The 17048-nt window shown below is 40.7% G+C and overlaps 1 protein-coding gene and 1 pseudogene across 19 annotated transcripts in view; one reads left to right on the top strand and one right to left on the bottom strand.

Moving 5' to 3' along the window:
- Positions 1-799: 799 nt before the first annotated feature.
- LOC114901331 lies at positions 800-5878 on the bottom strand (annotated as a pseudogene).
- A 585-nt stretch (positions 5879-6463) lies between these two features.
- Positions 6464-17048, top strand: part of LOC114901987 (multidrug resistance protein 1) — a 205695-nt gene continuing 195110 nt past the window's right edge. For all 19 annotated transcript variants that reach the window (XR_003795334.1, XR_003795335.1, XR_003795336.1 and 16 more), the window contains exons 1-3: positions 6464-6620; positions 7182-7255; positions 12562-12622. Coding sequence is in view for 15 of the 19 variants with exons in the window: in XM_029234278.1 (XP_029090111.1) it covers positions 7188-7255; positions 12562-12622 (129 nt within the window). In the remaining 4 variants the exon portion in view is untranslated. The remainder of the gene's footprint in view (positions 6621-7181; positions 7256-12561; positions 12623-17048) is intronic.

Below are 17048 nucleotides of genomic sequence, written 5' to 3'. Positions count from 1 at the left end.
GTTCACTAAGCTAAGTGAACTAAGTCAGACAGAGAAAGACAAATACTGGCTGATCTCACTTATATGTGGAATCTTAAAAACAAACAAAAAAACAAGCTCATAGATAGAGAGTAGATTGGTGGTAACCAGAGGCTGGGGGTGGGAGTGGGAAAAATGGGTGAAGGGAGTCAAAAGATACAAATTTTCAGTTATAAAATAAATAAGTCATGAAGATGTAATGTACAGCATGCTGACTATCGTTAATAATACTGTATTGCATATTTGAAAGTTACTAAGAGAGTAAAGCCTAAAAGTTCTTATCACAAGAAAAAAAACCTCTGTAACTATACATAGTGACAGATGTTAACTAATTGTGGTAATCATTTCACAATATATACAAATATTGAATCATTATGTCGTACACCTGAAATTAATACATGATGTGTATCAATTATATCTCAATAAAAAAAGATTGAGTTGCTTGGTAGATCTTTGAATATTAGTTTTGCTTGACGTAGGGTAAAAAGGTATGTTTCAGAAGAGGTTAATTTTTTTTTTTTCTGGCTTCATTCACTTTATTCTTCTCATATAAAACTACGTGGTGGGGCTTCCCTGGTGGCGCAGTGGTTGTGAATCCGCCTGCCGATGCAGGGGACACGGGTTTGTGCCCCGGTCCGGGAAGATCCCACATGCTGCGGAGTAGCTGAGCCCATGAGCCATGGCCGCTGAGCCTGTGCCTCCGGAGCCTGTGCTCCGCAACGGGAGAGGCCACAACAGTGAGAGGCCCGCGTACAGCAAAAAAAAAACAAAACAAAAAAAACTATGTGGTGGCTATAGCTGGAGCCTGGGTCCTCTGCGCAGAAATTCTGGTGTGGGTCTTTACAAGATGGTCAGTGAATTCCTGATACGGAGACTTGGTAAACACCATCTCTCTCCAGAGAACAGGAGTGAGATAACTGTAGGTCTTGGAAATGGCATCAAAAAGTTGCCCAGGGTGGTGGTGCAGCCCTTGGCAGAGGTGTAGTGGTCATCAATTCCGGCCATCATCAGTACCTTCTTGGGCACAGGGGCTGAGATGGTGTCAGTGCCCCTGGGGGCAGGGATGAAGCGCACCAGCACAGAGCAACAGTGGCCAGTCACCTTGCCGGGGATGGTATGGGGCTTGCCAATCTTGTTCCCCCAGTAGCCTGGCCGCGTGGGGACGATGCGGAGCTTGGCCAAAATGATGACCCCACGGAGGGCAGTGGCTACCTCCTTAGAGCACTTGACATCCAAACCGACATGTCCGTTGTAATCCCCAGTGGCGTCAAATGCCTTGAACCTGGCCTTCCGGCCAGCACCGGTCTGCTTTTGCCAGGGATAATCTTCAAACCTCATCCTTGAGGCATGCCCTCCAGGAAAAAGTCAATGATCTCAGACTCCTTGATGGGCAGAGAGAGGAGATAGATCTCGTCCAGGGACTTGATCTTCGTGTCCTTGACCAGGCGGCCCAGCTTCGTGACAGGGAGCCACTCCTTGTCTTCTGCCTTGCCTCCATGAGCTCCGTGGCCTCCTCGGAAGCCACCGCGGTCTCCTATTCCAGGCCCCCTCCCCGCCCACTTCTGGGCCCTTCCCCAGCACTGGCTTCATCTGCCGTCTGCTGTTTTTAAGGAGGAGAAGAGCGAGGTCAACGTTACTTTGGATGGCAGACAGTTTCAAAGAATATAAGGCAACTAGCCTGACAATGGTATTTATGATATCTCTGCCACAGGAAAAGCACTACATGAACTGCAGTACAAACAAAAAAACAAAACACACAATCCCAGTCTATCTGGGCCAGAAGAACTTGTATAAATAAAATAATCTACAATCTCCCTGAAGGCAGAATATAATGTTTACACTATCTGTCACTACAATTTAGCACAGTTTTTGGCTTATGGCAGGCACGCAGTAAATGTTTGTGGAACAAATATTGACTGAACTGAGGCCCAGAATTATGAAGAAATATCCCAGTAAGTATAAGCATAATTTTAAAAAATTTAAGCAGCATAAAAATAAGACCCAAAAGCCTTTATATAATTTTATACTTAGTCCACATTTTTCTGAGTCAACCTGCACATTCATTTTTTTCTATTCCCTTAAAACATGTTTACTGAACATTTATTATGTGCCAGACACTGTTTCTAGGTTCTTCAAACAAAATAGCTTCTGACATCTGAGTAAAGACCTGAAAAAATGAAGAAATGGGTCATATGGTACAGCTAATTTAAGGGAGTCAAGACATGCAAAGGGGCTGCTTTCTAAGGGGTTTCACCAGAAATTAATGAGGCTCAAAGAGGAAGTGTCTACTCCAGCTCTTTATTATCAGGAGTGGCTGGCAGTAATGTGAGACAGGAGTCAATTCTTTAAAGTCAAAGACTGTGGCTTGGGTGTAGCTAGAACTACTATAAATGCCCGGAGGAAGAAGCATGCTTGGGTGATCAAAGAACAGAAGGCTGATGAGACTGGAAGTGAATAACCCAGGAAAGAGTAAAAGGAGATGAGGTCAGAGGTGAGAGGGGGCCGGGTCTTGGAGGGACTTATAGGCCATAGGAAGTACTTTGGATTTTACTCTCAGTGAGGGAGGAAACCATTGACTTCACCTACTCTTAACAATAGACCCTGGGGAGGGGAAGGTGGAGAGGGACTGTTAAAGAGGGTAAAGGTATTGAATTGTGCATTTTTTGGATTTCTTGAGTTTCTTTTCCTCGATTTACATCTTTGTTTTTATGGAGCACATTTTCCTGTTTCTTCTGAATAAACAGCACACGGGAGATGAAAAAAAATGGGGGTAAAGGTAGAAATAGAGACCATTTTTGAAGTTATTGCAATATTTGCGGTGACAGATGCTGGGGAAAGTGGCAATAAAGGTGTGAAATGAAACTGTATTCACTCATTTTCTTTATTATTTTGGTACTGTTTTTTCCCCTCTTTTGCTCCTTTGAAAGTAAGGGAATACAGGGAATAAATAAATGTAGCTATATACATGAGTGCCAAGGAAGGGCAAAAATAGACTGAGAAGGGGATTTTATTACTGATATATAGCAATTGTTGGGTGTTTAACATGTTTGAGGCACTGTACAAGCCTTTTAAATACACAAATCACTTAATTTTGCAATAACTCCATGAGGTACCACTACTATTTTCTTTTTACCAAAGAGGCAACTCAGGGACTGGAAAGTTAAGCAACCTGTTCAAACTTACACAGCAAAAACAGCAGAAGTAGTACTCGAATGTAAGTCCAGGTTGTTTGTGGAGTCAGGTACCAAAAAAGAACATTGCTGTAAATTAATTTAAAGATTTACATGTGGAAAAGCACAGAGTGAAAGAGAGAGCAAATCATCTGAGAGGTGAGTTGGGCTGAAATGGAGTGAACACCCATGGATGTGTTGGGGGCAAGGGAGAGAGTGTATGGAAGTGAGATGAATGAAGATAGAGAGAGAGAGAGTGTGCTACAGTCCTTAAAAGCCAAGGGGAGGGCTTCCCTGGTGGCACAGTGGTTGAGAGTCCGCCTGCCAATGCAGGGGACACGGGTTCATACCCCGGTCCAGGAAGATCCCACATGCCGCAGAGCAGCTGGGCCCGTGAGCCATGGCCGCTGAGCCTGCGCCTCCGGAGCCTGTGCTCCGCAACGGGAGAGGCCACAACAGTGAGAGGCCCGCGTACCGCAAAAACAAACAAACAAAAGCCAAGGGGAAACTCTCAGATATGAAATAGTTCAGATTAAGGAGGCACTGCAGGATTTCTAAGATGGAGTCATAAGATACAAATATTTCACAGGGTGGGGTGGGAGGCTCGAAAAGGCAGTGTATGAGAGTGTACTATAGTAGTGTACCATGGTGTAGGAGTGGTTAAGAGTGTATTTATGAGGGCTGGGAGCTGGACTGCTTTCAAGTCCTGGGTCAGCTGCTTACCAATTGTGTGACTTTGGGCACACAATGTCAACCTCAGTTTCTTTCACTGTAAAATGTTAGTAACAATAATAGTACATACATCAGAGGATAATTGTGGGGATTAAATGAGTTAATCTCTTTCAAGTGCTTGGGAAAATTCCTAGTACACGGCCAGTGCTTACTCAAGGTTTGTTATTATTATTCCCACAGGTACGTACAGAATAGACCGCAGCAGGGATGCAAATCTTGAGTGTTGGGAGAGTACAGACAAGTTGGTGAAAGGACTACTTGCCAGTGGAGGGCAGGAAGGTACAGAATTATGGGGAGGCACACTTCAAAAAGGAAAAATAGCTGCTTGTGTGAAGGTGTGTGAGTCAAGACTTGCAAAGGGGCTGCTTTCTAAGGGGTTTCACCTGAAATTAATGAGGCTCATAGAGGAAGTGCCTAGTCCAGCTGTTTGATATTACCAGGAGTGGCTGGCAGTAATGTGAGACAGGAGTCAAAGTCTTTAAAGTCCAGGCCTATGGCTTGGGAGTAGCTGGAACTGTCCACTGTTTTAGGTCCATTGTATTTTATGTCCATATCTTCATGTCGGTGGAGCAAAGCAACTAAAATATATACATAACATATATATATAGCAGAAAGACAGAGCTTTACTAAAAATTCTCTGGGCTATTATGATCCTTAAACTATGTATGTCCTTGATAGAGATTTTCACTTGAAGCTTAAGCCTGTAGAAATAGTGCAATCAGCATAATATATGTAATACTTAAAAAAGTCCTGTTAGCCATAAAAAACAATGAAATAATGCCATTTGCAGCAACATGGATGGACCTAGAGATTATCATACTAAGTGAAGTAAGTCAGACAAAGACAAATGTCACATTACTTTTATGTGTAGTCTAAAAAAATGATACAAATGAACAAATGAACAAAAAACAGAAATAGACTCACAGACATAGAAAACAAACTTATGGTTACCAAGGGGGAAGGGGGGAGAGATAAACTAGGAGTTTGGGATTAACATACACACTGTTATATATAAAATAAACAATGAAGACCTACTGTATAGCACAGGGAGGTATATTCTACATCTTGTAATAAACTATAATGGAAAAGAACCTGAAAAAGAATATATATATGTAACTAATGGAATCACTTTACTGTACACCTGAAACTAATACAACATTGTAAATCAACTATACTTGAATTAAAAAAAAAAATCCTGCATTGTTTTAGGGAGGATTTAGGGGGGATTTATTTTCAAGGGTACAAAACATATAACAAGATCACATAAACTAAAGGTGGGACAAGGTAGAACAGAACTGGAAACAAAGAGCAGAGGCATGAATCAGATTAAAAACACATGGGAGAAAGAGGAACTCGTCATACATTTGCCCCAGGTGGAACACAGGGTTAGTGTTACACCTTTAAATAGTTGGGCCAATGCTGTACACACACATATACAATTAGAACACAGAGAAAATGAGTGGCTTGTTAGAGGGTCTAATTAACAGTTTGTAAAGAAAGAAACCTTATCGCATGGCTAAGAAAAAAAATCAAGGCAAGGAAAATCTGGAATAAAGGATGGAAAGAAAATTATGGCTTTGAAGTATGAGTTACTTAAAGTGCGGAAAATACCCTATGCAGTAAAAAATAAAAGGATTTTCTTCTTTTACACTTTTGCAGCGAGCTGAGAGTAACTCCTGTAACTTGGAGACCGCAGACAAAAAGTTACAACATCCATTTCCCCTGGGTTGATAAGTACATAAAGCTCCGATGTGAGTTAACGCTGCTTTATGAATTTGAATTGTGAAGATTGCACTTTTCAACAACTTGAGGAAAAGAGAGGACCAGAAAAAAACTGTAAATGGTAACAGTAAATATGGAATTAAATTACCACTAACGTAATATGCTAAAATACACGATACTTTAAGAATCCGAATTAAAATATAAGTTTTAAAACGCCTTGAGAAAAACATGGGCATTCCCCTGATGGCTACAATCCGAAAAGATTACATTCTTTTAATTACATTTCCACCCTGAAATGTCCGTTTCGACTTATACGATTTTTTAAAAAAATCTTCCTACTTCTTTCTATTTCTCTTCAAATAAAACATGAACAGATACACCTTAGAAACTAACATACTGAAGAAAGACCTGCAGAAAAATTTCACCTGGCCTTTTTAAAGGTGCTGCTTGGAAGGGAATTTTAACTCGTTTTAACTACAGAATGGGCAGTAGTATCTACTCGAGCCACAAGGAGCGAATTGTATATTCACATTTATATCTATCTATCTACACATACTTTGGTGGATATGGAGACTTGTTTGGAATTGTACAGACAGGCCCCTATGAATGTGCAAGTCCTTGATGAGTCAGCTGATAAGCGTTCCTCTACTCGTCCTTTTGCTGAGGGGCAACAGAAGCGAGGACATTCCTCTAGCAATTCCAACCAGTTTCGTAACTTGTCGAGCAATCTGCGTTCAATCGAGCGGTCCCGAGCGGTCCGGCTGATTGGCTGGGGAGCGGAGCACCAGGGTGTGGTCTGCGCGCTCCCTCCTCGCTCCCTTCGGCACGGGAAGCCCGTGCGCATTCGGGCAGCGGCTCCTCTAGGCTCGGCGGCAGCGGCGGCGGCCGGTGCTCGCATCCGCCGCGACTTTCCGCTGGAGTCTGAATCTCTTCTTCCAAGATTCACGTCTTAGTGGACGTTCCAAGAGAAAGCCCGAGGTAGGGAAGCACGAGGCTGGGGACTAGAGGGAGATGGTTCGCGGGAAGGGCGCGCTCTCCAATTTCTTGAGCTTGGTCCCCGTGGGAAGAGGGCTTCGGAGGAGAGGGAGGGGGAGATTCCACTTGGCAAGTCCAAGGGGACCAAGTGAGGTGAGACTTATTCTCAGTCGGGGAGCTCCTGGGACACCCCAACCCCTAGTTTTCGGTGCTAGCCACGCGTCCTGGAGTTTGCTGCCCAGAGCCCGCAGAGACAGCGCGGTGTCGGAAGCCTGGCTCTGAGCCCGCGGGCTGGTGGACGGCGAGGCGAACCACCGAGAGGCAGAGCCGCAGTGAAGGCGGGCGAAGTCCGGGCCGCGCCGCACCGCTGCAACTCTGCTCGCTTGCGGAGGCTGGATGCTGGGCGCGGAGGCAAGTTTGTGCGGGGACCATCGCGCCTGCGAGCGGCTGGAGCACCAGAGCGAGCACCCCGCCCTTCCGTTCCTCGCGCGGGACTCAAGTTCAGCCTCACCTCTGCCTTCCGCGGATCTTGCGTTTGGCTAATCCGCTGTGGTTTCTCCTCAGGTCGCGATGGATCTTGAAGAAGGCCGCAGTGGAAGAGCAGGGGGGGAGAACTTCTTGAAAAGGGACAAGAAAAGGTAGTCTGTTTCATTTTCAAACTTTACACGGCTTGAGAGATTTGGGAAATTTGTTTCTAGCCTTCAGCTCTGAAATAAATGATCTGCTGCTGCTGCTGTTTATCTTAAATGCAAGCAGTTGCAGAAGTTCGCTGGCTGAGTTGAGCACAGCGTTTGCATGGTGAGCTTCTACCTCAGCTTTCTGGTCCCATACAGGCCAGTGCTCATTTTCTTTTCGGTGTTTTATAACCTGCTTTACAAGTGATGTTGGTCGCCGACGAGCCTGAACCATGTGCTGCTTGTGTTCTGCTTTGTGGTCCTTTGTTCCTTCTGGTAAAACAGTCACATAAACATTGCATGTTTGTGGCATGGCAGATGGGACAGAAGGCCACAACTGCATTTAAGCATTTTTTTTTTTTTATTTTAAGGCAATGAATAGCTCACCCTTGTAGAAGAAATTGTGAGAGGAGTGTACTACCAAAGAAGTTACTAGAATGGTGTGAAATTATCCTGATTATATATAGAGTTGGTACTGTAACCACATAGGGAGGATAACTATCTTAAGTGAATTTTGATCACAGTGCAGTGTCTGTACGTGAAATTTAAAATTTTGCTCAATAAGCTTTTTGTTAGTAATAAATTGTAAAATAAAACAATTTAGTAAATATATTAATATTATTAGAAACCAAGCTTTTCAGTGTAAGAGAAAAGGAATACAAATGTGGTCATTAAATAAGCTTTTTAAAAACAATGTTAAATTTGAATTAGAAACTTCAGCGTGATTTCATGATTTTTTTAAATAGTTCAGTTTCTGTCCACTGAAAGGGATAGTGGCAAATTGCACACTTAGTGTCAGATCTTGGTTTCTCAATATCGTTCATTACAAAAAGAATCTGCGCCCCATAGAGAAAGGGCTAATACCAATTGAGCCTGAGCCTGGAGTAGCTTTGTGGTACCTGAAAACAGTTAGTGGAGTTCAGGGCAGTTGTCAAAAAGGACAAAGGAGCTGGCTTGAAGGGGCTTCCACTGGCCGAATCTGGGACAGTTTGAGCGTCAAAAAGAATAATGACTGTACTCGACTGTGAAATACTGAATAAATGAATTCTTAATAAAATTATGAGAGGAGGAGGAAAACTAAGGGTGAGACAAGGAGAGAGAGAGAGAGAGAGAGAGAGAGAGAGAGAAACTTCTTTACAGAAAAATGCCAGCTATCATATTGAAACCTGCATTGTTATAATTGATTCGGGCAAGGATTGTCAATGGATCCTAAAGCACTCAGAGAAAGGCTGAATCTAAGAATTAGCCACAATTCTTAATTGGAAAAAGGAAAGTGTGGTTTTCCAGTGGAGAGATTTTGCAGTTAGGAACCTTGACCAAATGATCAGACCTGGCCTGGCTTATGGTGGAATAGACTTTAGTGACACGGCACCACCACAAAGTAGGTTTGCAAATCATTCAGTGAATCCAATCAAGCTTCCAGACTAATGCTGCCCAATAGAAATATAATGTGAACCACATTTGTAATTATTAAGTTTCTAATAGCAACATTTAAAAAGTAAAAAGAAACAGGTGAAATTAACTTTTAAAATATATTTTAGGGATCCAAGTATATACAAAATATTATCATTTATACATGTAAACAGAATTATTAACAAGAGGGTTTACATTCTCTTTTTCATACTAAGTCCTCAAATATGGGTATTTCATACTTATTGCACGTCTCAGTTTGGACTAAGTTTGAAACAGCCATATCCAAGATGTGGGACATTTTATAAGACATCTGTTTTTGTTCCTATAAAAAGTCAATGTTTGGCGGGGGTAGGTGGGGAGGAGGACTTCTAGATTTAAAAGAGAGACTAAAGAGACAAAACCACCAAGTGTGATGTGTGAGCCTTTATTACATCAGTTCCAAAAAAGGAAAAACCTATAGAAAACATTCTTGGAAATTTTCAATGTGGATTGGATATTAGATGATATCAAATTGCTGTTAATTTTATTATATGTGATAATGGTAGGAAAACGTGTGAAGTGCCATGATGTTTGCAGCTTACTTTCAAATAGTTCAGCAAAATTTTAACAGTTATATATTTTGTTATGCAGATAAAGAAAATATGGTCAAAATGTTCACAGTTGTTGAATCTAGGTGAATTTTTTATGGGTAGTCTTATTACTGTTCTTTACATTTTTTTGTTTATTTGAAAACTTGCATAATAAAAAACTCCCAAATAAACAAAAAGAAAATAGATTACAAAGAGTGGAAGGTAGATATTTCCCCGTTTTGTTTTTGACTTTTAAACTTGGTACCTTAACTATGTATTTTTGACACAAACACTTAGGGATATTGGAGTAAGAAGTATTAAGGGTGTGTGGAAGGAAATGATAAAGACATTTGACAGGTTGGTGGTTTCCAGAGGTGGAGGAAAGGGGGGCAAAATGGGTGAAGGGAGTCAAAAGGTACAAGTTTCCAGTTATAATATAAGTCATAGGGACGTAATGTACAGCGTGGCAACTATAGTTAATAATACTATATTGCATATTTGAAAGTTGCTAAGAGAGAAAATCTTAAAAGTTCTCATCACAAGGAAAAATATTCTATGACTCTGTATGATGACAGATGTTAACTAGACTTAACTGTGGTGATCATTTCACAATATATGCAAATATCAAATCATTCAGATTTGATACAGATCATACAGATTTAGGTGAACTGTGCAAGTAGAACCTGGAAGACTGCTGAACCAGTTAAGTCTTGCAGTGCACACTTTATAATTCAGGCATAACACACCAATTTGTACACCTGAAACGAATACAATGTTGTATGTCAGTTATACCTCCATTTTTGAAAAAGATGTTCAATAAATATTTGTGGGACATTTACTTATATTCTTCAAAAAATAAAATAGAGGCCATATTTTGAAAAACAGAAAAAAGATTCGTTTGAGCCTGCACATACCTTCATTTTATTGTTGATTCTTATCATGGCCTATAGACTTTGCTTTTCAAACTAGAATTTTTTTTTTTTTTTTTTTTTTGCCGCACGCGGGCCTCTCACCGTTGTGGCCTCTCCCGCTGTGGAGCACAGGCTCCGGACGCGCAGGCTCAGCGGCCACGGCTCACGGGCCCAGCCGGTCTACGGCATGTGGGATCCTCCCGGAGCAGGGCACGAACCCGTGTCCCCTGCATCGGCAGGCGGACTCTCAACCACTGCGCCACCAGGGAAGCCCTAGAAATTGTTTTTTTTTGGTTAAGTACCTCTTATTAAATTGTGCTCACCATTACTGGTTTTAATATGTTCTTAATAAAACTATATATTTATATATATATAGTCTATTGAGTTTTGAGCAGTTTTATTGAGATATAATTGACCTACAACACCATGTAAGTTTAAAGTGTACAGCGTATGGTTTGGCTTATAAATATTGTGAAATATTACCACAACAAGTTTTGCTAACGTCCATCATCTCATATAGATAAAAGAAAAATGTTTTCTTATTGTGATGAGAACGTTTAGGATCTACTCTCTTAACTTTTATATATATGTGTATATATATATCATGCAGCAGTGTTAACTGTAATCTTCTTGTACATTACATCTCCAGTACTTCTTTATTTTATAACTGGAAGTTTGTACCTTTGGACCAGCTGCCTCTCATCCCCTCTCCCCCCTCTAATAACCATAAATCTTATTTCTTTTTCTGTGAGTTTTTTTTAAAACTATATTTGAAATTATAAAGAAGCACGTGGCTTTGCTAATAGGTATAATGCTTGGGTAGTAGTACCATTTGGCATATTTGTATTTGTTAAGATTCTTTATTAAAATGAGGCTTGATAAGTGACTTTTGCCATTTGTCAGCACTGTGTTTGAGCGGATGGGGATAAATGAGTCTTCTAGGAGGGGTGAGAGTCAGTTTATATGTGCATTTCCTTGCAATGCAGCGTCTCAGAATTCTGAGGTTGCACCAGATAGCCTGGTGTTCGGGAGTTAGACTTTGCAGTTTCAATCTTGGCCTTGTTCTAGCTGTGTGACCTTGGACAAATTAGTTAACTCTTCTCACCTGCAGTTCTCTTGTCTTTAAAGGAAGGACAAAAATGTGCCTGCCTCACAGAGATTAAGATTAAATGAGCTCCTGTATGGGAAGTGTTTACTTAGCCAGCGTCTGGAACATTATAAATTCTTCAGAGTAGCTGCAGTTTTAGAGAATGAAAAAATAAATAAAAAGCTTAGAGCTGAAACTCAATTATGTATAACTATTTTTTTTCCTCTCATCCTGATTCCAGGGATACTGAAACCACGCCTTTACTGGGGATAGAGTGGAATCAAATCTGAAGAGTTATGTTTGTGTATTTTGTGTGTTTTTATGTCCGTTGAACATCACTCCAAAGCCAAATATGGGGTAGACGCTGGATTTTTTTTTTCTTTAGAAGTTGCTTCAACTCTTTGACTTTGCTTAGCGTAAAGAACAAAGATGAATTTACTTTTTGAACTGGAAAAGCTGTGTAAAAATAATGTAATTCTTCCCTGAAATAGTCTTTCTTTTATAAATATGAAAATGTAGATGCGGAGGCCAGTTTTGGTTGGTTTGCTTTCGTATGCTAGGTGGCAGTTACATAGAATAGAAAACTAGTTACAGAGTTTTGAATCTGCGCTCAAAATACTTGACCTTCCTGTCTCTGCCTGAGGACCGCTTTTTTGCAGTTTACAAACCATCTTTTTTGATGGCAGTTTTTCTAGGTTGCATTTATTGCCTTAATGGTCCATTTAGGGCTCCAGACATCTTTTCAGAATTAGATTTACTCAAGGAAAGTGATTTAATCACCTTTCTCAGGGTAATTTATGCCCTGCATCTGTTTGCCACTCCTCTCCACTAGGTAAAGGGAATGATTAAGGATAATATCCAGGTAGATAGACTAGCTCTCTGCTGCTAGAATTACTCAGGTGATAATTAAGGGGATTAAGTCTGGAGAGCATGAATGATTTTCTAATTAGAAGAGAAACAGGAAGCTCTCTTTTTTTAGTATTATTTTTTCTAATTGCAAAAGTCTTGTGTCTCTGTGTATTCACCATAGAAAATTAGGAAATACCAAAGGCACAAAGAAGAAAATATTTTGGTAGAAATCTCAACACCCAGTGATAACCACATGTATAGATTTCTAAGGTATATGTAAACATACTTAAACTTCATAAATGGGATCGTATTATAACCTGTTTTTTAATAACATTGTAGACATGTTTCTTTGTCCTATTTGTTATTAAATATAAGCTCTATGTTAATTGGGTAATTAAAGATTTATATAGTTTTTAAAGTTTTATGTAATTCTATTGCTAGGTTTTTCAGTAAAAAAGATGAGAAGAAAGAAAAGAAACCAACTGTCAGTACTTTTGCAGTGGTGAGTTTGAATGTATTCACTATTCAAAGTGCTTTGGAAATTTGACTTCTCCTGATCTAGAAATGAGGTATTTCATCTGGTATAATACTTTCTTGGAGAGAAATTTGTTTGTATTTGTTAATGGAGAGGTAAAATGAATTCGTTTAATTTAGTTTGTTTTCAGGGGAATGCCAGTCATAACTTGCTGTGTACAATGAGCCTCCAGACTCACCCTTCCTAGCCTGGATTTCAGTATTCTCCTAGTTAGTTATGTCGTCAGTGATATGTTACCTATGCAAGCACTTCTCCCAGTGATGGTCTCAGCCATCTAGATAGAGGAAACCAGCCACGTGAAGTGTGGATCAAAGAAAAAACGGGGTGCCCTGTCGACAAGGGCCGTAATCCTGGCAGGTTTGCGGTCAAAGTCCCAGACACTCATATAATAGAAGTTAGCAATGGATTATTTATTACTATGACTTCGTACGTGGCATTATTCTTCTGTGCTGAATAACTGAAAATCTGGAACTTGAAAACCTTAATATAATTAATTCTTTATCTTATTTTCTGGTTTCACGGAATATAATTAATTCTTTATCTTATTTTCTGGTTTCACAGTAGCTGCTTAGAAGCTTTTCTTTAATCAGATTTGGATTGAGACAGGCTGGTTGATGGTCTCTCTCTACCTGGATCCCTTTTTTTTTTCCCCCCCTGAGAATGCAGATTTAGGTGAACTGTGCAAGTAGAACCTGGAAGACTGCTGAACCAATTAAGTCTTGTAGTGCACACTTTATAATTCAGGCGTAACACACCAGACAATTCTAAAATGTGTGTGTGTGGGGGGGGTAATCCATCTTGTAAAATGAATATTAGTAAATTGAACAAGAAAATGCTTATAGGCAGGAAAAACGTGTTGCCTTTTACACCGAGCACTCTGGTTATCTTATAAGAACTTCATCTTCCCGCACTGCAGTTGCTCTTGCTGAAGTTCCACCTTTGAGTCTGTTTCCACTCTCTTTGGAATTTTGGGGCAATGAGGCTATGCACTTGGGTCATTCTCAGAAGGACTACTTGAATAATCAAGTGACAGTTTTTATTTGTTTTAGAGTTCATTCTTATATTCTTGTACTAAAAGAAGCTTTGATGTTAAAATAGGGTTTATTGCCAAGACTTAATTTCCGTTCTATCATTTGGAGACCAAAATATTTCTGTCTTTTGTAATTTTGTTTTATAAGTAACTTAGATTGAAAAAATCAGTCTTATGTTTTAGAAAATTTAACAGACCTAATATATAGAAGTGATACTATCAATACAATTGAGCCCACAAAAGAATAAACATCTGGAGTTTGAAGGCTAACAATTATAACGTAAATACAGCTCTTTATGCCATGTGTTGCACTAAATACTTCCTATATCAACGCATTTAATCTTTACAACTCCCTTGAAGAGAGATACTATTATTATTCTAATTTTACAGATAGAGAAAGTGAGGTGAGACTTATTAACTTGCCCAGGAATCCTCAGCAGGGCCAAGATTCAGACCTAGGAAATTCATGTTGTAAATCACAGCGCTCAGGATGGCATAGAAGGAATATGTTCTAAGTCTTTTGAGGAAAAGCTGTACTATTTAAGTGGCGCTTTCTCATGCCTTTTTCTTGAAGAGCTGACATAGTTAACTGTGAACTTGTGTATAAAACGCATACAGACAGGGACACATTAAGAACATTTAACAGTAAAATGCCGATGCTGTTGGCATTGCTGATGCATAAAACTTTCCAGCTAAGACAAAAACTGATATGTGTTGGGCGTTTCCAAGAACCCCAGGTTTGATGATTCACTTGGAGGACTCACAGGACTCGGCATATTGCCATACTCGTGGCTGAGATTTACAGCCAAATCAGCAATGGGCAAAGGAAAGAGGGAGAGGTCCGAGAGAAGCCCCCAATGTCTTGTCCCAATGGAGTCAACTTTATTCCCCCAGCAATGAGCTGTGACAACACGTGTGAAATGCTGTCTGTCAGGGAAGCTCATTAGAGACTCAGTGCCCAAGGGTTTTTGACTGGGGGCTGATCACGTAGGGGCAGCGTGTACCAAAATTCCAGACTCACAGAAGGAAGGCAGACCTTCAGCATAAAGCACGTTGTTTGTACAAATAGTTTGGCCACTTTTGTCAGTTAGGGTGATGGTTACTCTCCCCAAAATCCAAATTCTAGATGCCAGCCAAGGGCTAACCTTGAATGCAGTCTCAGGCTTGCAGCGTTCACTGTTTTCTGTACACCATCCCTGTTAACTTTTTTCTAGTAGAAGACTTTTTGGCAGTCTTGAGAAAATGATGAAAAAGAGGTAAGGAATAGATTCAGATTTTTCTACTGGCCTTTATTTTATTTCTGTCAGGCTTTGTTTCAGCATTTACAGAAATACAAAATAAAATCTAAAACAAGTGAGGAAACGGGACAACTGGAAATTGGGGCGGGAGTGATACAAGTTGGGCTACACTTCTTACACAAAGCGCTCCTTAAAGGTTAAACACCCTTGCTGCAGATTCAGCTCTGATCTTTCTACTTTATGTATCTTATTGAAACATTAATTTTTTTTCTAAATAGAGAATAGGTGGCAATGTTAAGTGCTTCCTCTGTGCCAGGCATCTGTTAAGCACCCATGTGTATTATTTAACTTCATCCTCACAGTGACCCTGTGATGTAGGAACTTGTGTTATTCTGATGGTCCAGATGATGAAACAGACTCAAGAGAGGTTTAAGCGATGTATTCAGTCACACAGTCACATAGCTAGTAAGGGGAAAGGCCCAGAATTTTGCCAAGATCTGCTTACGCTACGTCCAGAGCTTTTAACAACGTTAATCGTTTATGATAGTATATGGTTGGTTAAAATTTTATTTCCCTGGAATTGAAGGGTTCTTTGTCGATGCTGTTGTTTTCCGGCCACTTGGTCATTCTTCACAGGAGACTTTACCACCTTGTTCAGTGTCTCCCTCTCCACCCCGATACTCCTACTATCTTGGGTGACTTCTATGGTGTTATAAGGATAACCACTCTTTGACCTTCACAGCGGCAGTAATTTTTCCCTCCCCTTTATTCCAGTCACCCTCTCACATCCTGCATTTTGCTGTTGCTTGAAACTGTTCTACCTCCAAAGTACCATTCTGAAGCAGCCAGACTGAATTAGCCAGCCATCTCCTCTCTCTTCAATCTGCTCACTGTTTTCCTTGGACCTTGAGTCCCCTGACCCATCAGTTCCCCAATCAGCCCCTTCCTGTTTCCATTCCCTTTCTTTTTTTTTTTTTTTTTTTGGTACGCGGGCCCCTCACTGTTGTGGCCTCTCCCGCTGCGGAGCACAGGCTCCGGACGCGCAGGCTCAGCGGCCATGGCTTACGGGCCCAGCCGGTCCGTGGCATGTGGGATCCTCCCGGACCGGGGCATGAACCCGTGTCCCCCGCATCGGCAGGCGGACTCTCAACCGCTGTGCCACCAGGGAAGCCCAATAAATATCTTTTGAATGTTGAATGAATGAATGAATGCGCTGACTTCTGCCTCCACCCAGGCACCATAGTAAGATCATGTTTGCCCTCTTGCCTGCTGAATATTACCTAAACCACTCCCCTGCCGGCACCTTCTACTTCTTTGCCTTGGGAAGTCCAACCCTTGGCTTTCAGTGCTGAGGATCCTTCCTCCTGTGTGGTTCTGGTTCGCCCCCTCACTTCCCTGTCAACATCTGACCAAACATTTTCCATTTCCTTGTACTTAAAGGGCCGTGATTATAGTGAAACTCCTGTTCTACATTTCACCTGATGTGTTACAACATTTTTTTGTCTACCTGCTCCCTCACTGTAAGCTCCTGAAAAGTTTTATTAACTGTTAGTTTTCTAAAACCGATAACAGTACCTGCTTGTGTTGTATGTTATTATATCCAATGCCTAATAAGGTTTCTTTTATTAACTATCATTTTTAGCCTCATTACAGCTATGTGACGCTTTCTGTGTATATGAGTATTTTCCTCATTTTATAAATGTAGAAACTGAAGCTCAAGGTTATTAAGAGACTTTTTCCCCCCAAAGTCTCCTTTCTAGTATATAACAGAGGCGGGACATTGCACTGAGGCTTTTGTCCTACTCAGCATTATGTTACCCCTTTCCTCAAAGCTTCTTGCCACTTTCCCTCCAGAAATCAATCTTGCCTCACCTCACAAATAAATATCAGGTTTGAACTGTCTCACCTTTGTCCTCATTCTCAGACACTTGTTTGTATCTGTGCTCACTTTTAGCTCATTCCTTCTAGCCTGACATGAGGAGACATGCCTTTGCCTGTTGGAGAACCATCCTGCTTTTACAAAGTTTTATTTTGATTTTTCAAACATATAGAAAGGTGCAGTAGTAAAATTCATACTCATATAACCATTATCTATAACTAATAATGGTTAACATTTTGCCACACA

This window comes from Monodon monoceros, unplaced genomic scaffold (genome assembly GCF_005190385.1).
Source record: "Monodon monoceros isolate NGI ecotype Baffin Bay Population unplaced genomic scaffold, NGI_Narwhal_1 Super_Scaffold_2, whole genome shotgun sequence".
NCBI classification, from domain to species: Eukaryota; Metazoa; Chordata; class Mammalia; order Artiodactyla; family Monodontidae; genus Monodon; species Monodon monoceros.
This window is presented reverse-complemented; position numbering and strand designations above follow the sequence as displayed.